Source organism: Alexandromys fortis, unplaced genomic scaffold (genome assembly GCF_014885135.2).
Source record: "Alexandromys fortis isolate MF-2015 unplaced genomic scaffold, M_Fortis_MF-2015_v1.1 scaffold_471, whole genome shotgun sequence".
Taxonomy (NCBI): domain Eukaryota; kingdom Metazoa; phylum Chordata; class Mammalia; order Rodentia; family Cricetidae; genus Alexandromys; species Alexandromys fortis.
In genome coordinates, this window is record NW_026068374.1 from 11171 (window position 1) to 17371 (window position 6201).

General features: G+C 41.7%; 1 protein-coding gene across 1 annotated transcript in view; it reads right to left on the reverse strand.

Annotated features, from left to right (window-relative positions):
* Nucleotides 1–241: 241 nt before the first annotated feature.
* The window catches only part of LOC126495498 (killer cell lectin-like receptor subfamily B member 1B allele B), a 20926-nt gene continuing 14966 nt past the window's right edge, over nt 242–6201 (reverse strand). The window contains exons 2-3 of the mRNA XM_050133082.1: nt 1279–1377; nt 242–420 (exon numbers count right to left, since the gene is read on the reverse strand). Of these exons, the coding sequence (XP_049989039.1) occupies nt 242–420; nt 1279–1377 (278 nt within the window). The remainder of the gene's footprint in view (nt 421–1278; nt 1378–6201) is intronic.

Consider the following 6201-nt stretch of genomic DNA (forward strand, 5'->3'; position numbering starts at 1 on the left):
CAGTTTCCAACGGCATCACTTAGCAATCACATGACTTTTGACAAGTTCTTAACCTTTTTATGCTTCCATTTTTCTCTTTTTTTCTTTTTTTTTATATTCGAGACAGGGTTTCTCTGTGGCTTTTGGTTCCTGTCTTGGAACTAGCTCTTCTAGACCAGGCTGACCTCGAACTCACAGAGATCTGCTTGCTGCTGCTTCCTGAATCCTGGGATTAAAGGCGTGCACCACAACCGCCTGACCTTTATGCTTCCATTTTCTCAAACATAAGACCCGCCATGATGTGAGCCTTGATGAAAGGTAATGTGATATTGATCAAAATCAGGAAGTCAAAATTACCTGTTGCCTTCGTACTGCTCTCTGAAACGTTCACATTGCATTTTTCGACTGTTGCTTTCGTCTTGTTCTCTTGAACGCCTTTTCCTACTGGCGTATTTTGTAATAACGGTAGATAGAAAACATAGGAAGAAGGTGAAATGTACATTCTACATACAATAGAATCGATATTATATCTATCACTTCAGGAAACGAAGTCAACTCAACAAGCTTGAGTATGGACAGGAGACAATGTATTAGCGACGTGTTAACAGGGGACCACTTTGGAGACAGAGCAAATAGAGAACCAGAAGAGCACAGAACACACAGGTTCACACTGCTGTTGGTTACACCACATCTAAATGTTGTAGGGAGCAGAGCCTCTTGTTCCTGCTGCCCGGCCAGCTTCTAAGGGCATTGTGAAGCGCGTGCACCTCTCCCACCTCTGAACTTCATCCCTGTGGTGTGAGGATGCTCACACCCACACCAAGCATAAGGTTGCTGGCTATCTTCTGGAGTTCGGCAGACACCTAATAAACTCATATGTAGGCATTGTGGTTTTCATTGTTATTGTTATCTTGTCACACTTGTGACTTTTTTTAGAGTTCTATGTGCACATGCGTCATCTCCATAGTGATTCTCCAAAACAGGAGAAATGCAAAAGGGGATATTGTCCTGTAACTGCCCGTCATTGTTCCTCTCCCAGGCTCAAGGTGGCCAGCTCATGTGAAGAAACCAAAATACTTATGGTGGAACTAGAGGAAGATTTTGTTTTGTTTTGTTTTTCAAGGCATGGTTTCTCTGTGTAGCCTTAGCTGTCTTGGCACTCGCTCTGTAGACCAGGCTGGCCTATGAACTCACAAAGATCTTCCTACCTCTGCCTCCAGAATGCTGGGATTAAAGTCCTGTGTCACCACTGCCAGGCTAGAGAGAGAATTCTAAGGTAAAAGCTTTTGTCTCACTTACCTAAGACACCGAGACCAATCACAGTCAGGACAAGAAGGATCAACCCAACACAGCTGAGTTTCAGAGCCAACCGATGCCAGCGTGGGCATCGGCAGCTGTCTGAGAAGTTAAAGAAAACACACTTTTAATCTAGTTGAGAGTGTTTGCAATCAAGGAGGTAGTTTGACCAAAATGAACAATTGGATTCATGTTGAGGGTGGGGTGCAGAAAAGAGCCTTTCTTAGCCTCCTTACTACGAATTCCACAATTGGGTCAAATGGTTGATAGGAAGGTCAAACTTAATTGATGAAGAAGATGTCTAGAAAATTGCTGAGTGAGTGTTGTACAAAAGTAAAGTATGTGTTCTGCTATGGGAATGAGCCAGCAATTCCTTCAAGAAGGAGTATCTTCATTTATATGAAGTACACACACACACACACACACACACACACACACACACACCCCTCAGTTTTGTGCTAGGTACCACCTTTGCACTGGTGATGTATAGCAATTCTATTATTTAACATGGGGCCTGCTTCACTGTTGTCTGTAATGATCTTCTCCATCTTGGAATAAAGTTTAGGTACCTGTACGGTTTGTTTGTTCTGGACAGTGTTTCAATATGCTGCCCTGGCTGGTCTGGAACTCTAAGCAGACCCCAGTGGCCTTGGCTGCCGTCTTGTTTCCAGGATTTTAACTACATTATTCTCCACTTATCTGCACAGGTCGAGCTCTCCAACTCTTAATGGAGAGCTGAACTGTGGTTAGACGCCATCTCTATGAATATTGCTTCACACATGCAAACACAATGGAGTTTTCCATCTTAACTGAGGACATGCTGTGCCTTTCACAGCTTGCTATGTACTCGAAAAATCTGTTTTATTTTTCTCTTTTTCCCTTCCCTTAAATGGAGTGTTTCCACCTTTTCATGTAAAGGAAGTAAGTGTGGCTTCTCTTTGAGGCAGGAGTGTTGCCAGCGTTCAGAGAGTTCACAACTTGAGGCCAGTATTCAATATAATGAGAGGTATTTGAGCACTAGGCTGGGTGATTGGCAGGCTATACTATTCAGGGTTACCTAGGGTCACAGAATTTACAGAATGAATCTCTCTCTCTCTCTCCAGATATATATGAATTCACTGGGAGGACAATGGCTATGAATGGAGAGCTCGACTCTAGCAGCTGCTGAGTCCAGCAAGGCTGGTGTCTCAGCTGCTCTGCTGGGATCTCAAAGAAGGAGATGAATGTGCTGGTGGGGGTGGGGGCCAGCAGGTGAAGACACCCTTCCCCCACCATCCTTCTTCCATTGTCCTTCTATGGGCTTCCAACAGAAGGTGTGGCCCAGATTAAAGGTGTGCCTTCCAGTCTCCAGGTCTGAATTAAAGGCATGTGTCATCCAGCCTTAAGGGCCAGATGTCTTCCTGCCCTAACATCTGGATCACAAACGTGCCCTCATTTCTGGATTAGTTCACTGCAGACATAAGTTGACAACCAAGAAGAGCCGTGACGAAGGTGGTGAGGAGTGACTCATGCCTTGACCAAGACGGTGGGAGAGCTCACTGTGCTCTACACAACAATGTCCAGCTCAAGACACAGAGTTACTTCTTCCTGGAATTTTCTATTCAATCATTGGATTAATATTTATCAATTTGTTGACTACAAATTATGCAAGTGCACCAGATTGAAACGGTTGATAAAGGGGGTTCTGTGCTATAACACATGCATATACAATACTGCATCAGTGAAATACCAGGTCCTGTATCTGTGCTTTTCTTGGTGACCATAGCAGTTACTACACAATAAATATCTTATGTATATCAGAAGTTCAAATACATCAAGTTATAAATGTGTTCATAAAGTATCATGATTTGGACAGTATCTTTTGACTTTAGACAACTTTAAAAGCATGGGTGTCATATGAAACATAGTAACAATCGTTTTGGTTTATTTATGAAAATACTGTGGAGAACCATTAGCTAGCTTCTATCACTCTAATTTAATTAAAATACCAGATAGCTGTTATTTGCTCTCTAGCATCTACATTTATAATGTTCTTATAAATTCTAAGAAAACTTTACTAGTTGCCTTTTTACTGTACTTTATAGGGTGTCCTGTCGTCCATGTTGACCTCTAACTCTGCCTTGTTGAGAATGGCCTTGAACTCCTGATATTCTGCCTCCACCTCCCAGGTTCTGGTTGGTATCATAGTTATGAACCACATACCTGCCTAAGATTTCCTTATTTTTACAAAGTACTTTTTGATTTATGATTTACATATATTTCCTGTTGGCTTTATATCTTTCTACATATTAATATAATTGTAATATAAATGTTAATGTAAATGAATACATGTTTTGAGTTCATGTTAAATGTTTAGAATCAGATGTGCTGTTATTTATTATATTGTCTTTTATTATTCATTGTATTTTCCAGAATTGTTTATATATCCAATTCTACCTCTTCTAGATATATTTTATTTTATTTTATTTTCCATTGTCCCAGACAACTGAACAGTTTAACCCAGACTGACGACAAGGACGAACTGTCTCTAGTCTCTAGACCAGCATTGAGACAGGACAGTCACTTAGATGAGTTAGTTCCTTTTCAAACTTTCCTCTGGAGAAAGAATAAAAGGAAGGGGTGAAGAGAGAGAGAAGAACAAAGGTGTTCCAGAAGAGACACAGACAGTGTAACATGTGTTTGGAGTGGTATCTGTAGACCCAGCTAGCTACAGACGGAGATAGTCACACACAGAAGGCTGCTTCTGTGTGGAAAGCACATTTCCTTTCTCCATCTTTAGTCTCTAACAAATACTCCACAGCAGCCATTCCCATGGTTCTGAAAGCATCCTCGGTGCTGTCAGTATCTACAGATTACCTGAAGTACGCAGCAATATGCAAGCAGGTTATTTATAAGGACTACATTTTGTGTAAAGGACCAGCATGCATGCAGAGGTCTGGAAGCAACCTTCTGTGGACAGTGAGCAGGGCTGTATGGAGAGAGGTAACGGAGCTGTCATGGAAGGAAGCAGTGTGTTAGACTTGAGGATACGGCCAGTGGTTTACCACTGCTGCTGTGTAGGTCGTGAGTGTCCTGGACAGGAGGCAGGGCTGTAGGCAACAATATTTCTAAATTCCTGAGCATAGCATCTGGCCTGTGGTAACTGGCAATAAATATTGTTTCCTTCCTTCCTTCCTTCCTTCCTTCCTTCCTTCCTTCCTTCCTTCCTTCCTTCCTTTCTTTTTTCCAAAAAGTGAGGTTTTTGTTTTTGTTTTAATTATAGGTAAAAAGCCACTTAGGTGACTTTTAAAAAAATCTTTATCCATTCATGACAAAATTTAAAGAGCTCCTGTCCTCCCCGTACTCTCTGTTCTACTATTGGAGTTACATACAGAAGAGGCTATGCAAACACTGGCTATGCAGCAGTACCTGCTTTGGTACCCACAGAATGCTAAGTCATGTCCACTGTTCCAGGCATTTCCATGGCTTTCCCCTCAACATCTGGACCTATGGAATGCCCTCCAAATCCCTCCACTGGTCACCATTCCTCCTGGTTTGATCTCCACAGCACACGGGGCATGCATGTTCCCCACATCGCAGTCCTGTTCTCCCTCTGCATTTGCTGGTGCAGCTGCCTAGAAGGCTCCTCTCTCAGATACTCAGCCTTGGTCTCCAGAGACTTCCAGGACTTGAGGCCAGCGTCATCTCTCAGAAAGCCCTGCCTTGATCACTCTGCTTGACAGGATGCCATCTCTAATGGCAAAAATCTTAATTTCCATTTAAATGCTTTCTCAGCGACATTCAAAATCGCACTGTCTGACACAGGTGTTTATATCACTGATTTAAACCTTCACAGTAATATAAAATCTACAGGGAGAAAGATGTTTTCCTGTTTCTTCCTGGCTGTTTCCCCAGTGTCTAGAGCAATGTTTGTCTCATAGTAATTGGTTATTTCTGAGTGAATAAATAAACCCCAGAGGCATTTTTACTTATGACAATTACATTTTTACATGACCATCGAACCATCAAAACAAACCTTTGGCCATTTGACCACAAACAAAATAGGTCAGTACTAATGTCCCCCTTTCCGGTTCTCTTTGCTGGCAGATCTAATCACCGTGCTTCGAATATAGCATGGTGTGAGCTCTTTAGCTAAATGCGTCCCAGTGGTTTCACAGTTATGCTTCTGCTTCAACATTTTCTATTCGAACGCTATGTTCTGTTTCTATTCTACTATTGTTTGTTTTGTTTTTCTTCAGTTTTAGTCCAAGATTATTGAAGTTTAAAATAATGGGTTTTTTTTCCCTAGAAATTTTTTTTTTCTAGATACGTTTTTCCTAGTCTTCTTGACTTGGGATATTAGACAGTAGAGTTTGAGAAGAGCCTCCTCATCTTTCTATATATTCATTTTCTTACACTCTTCCTCCACTTTTGCTAGACATGAGGGGAAAACCAATACCTGCTTTTTCACAACAACAACAACAAAAACTGGTGCTATGAATTCCCCCTACACTTATCAAAACAGAAATTCCCTCCACTTTCTGTTCACCCTATGTAAACATTATAATGAAGCTTATTTGCTGACTCGAAGACTTTCTTCTTGACTCAGACCATTGGCAAAGTACACAATTCTAACAAGAAGCTCTGGAGTTGGAAGTCCACGTGTCATAACACATAGAATCGTCATATTGGAAAGCAACTGCTTTAAGACAGATGTCAGTGCGTTCAGTTAGCCAGCAGAACGGAATAGTGTGTCATGATCATTTTATAGACTTTCTGCCTGAGCTTCTGGCCTCTTACATCTCAGCCATCCTCAGGTCCTGTGCTTCATCTGAGCAACCTTCCACCTTTCTTTACCTCCTATCACTAAATCCTCTGGTAGATTAGAGTGCTACTTTCAGTCAGTGTTGAAAGGTTAATTCCTGACTGGCTTTGGTACCTTGTGTG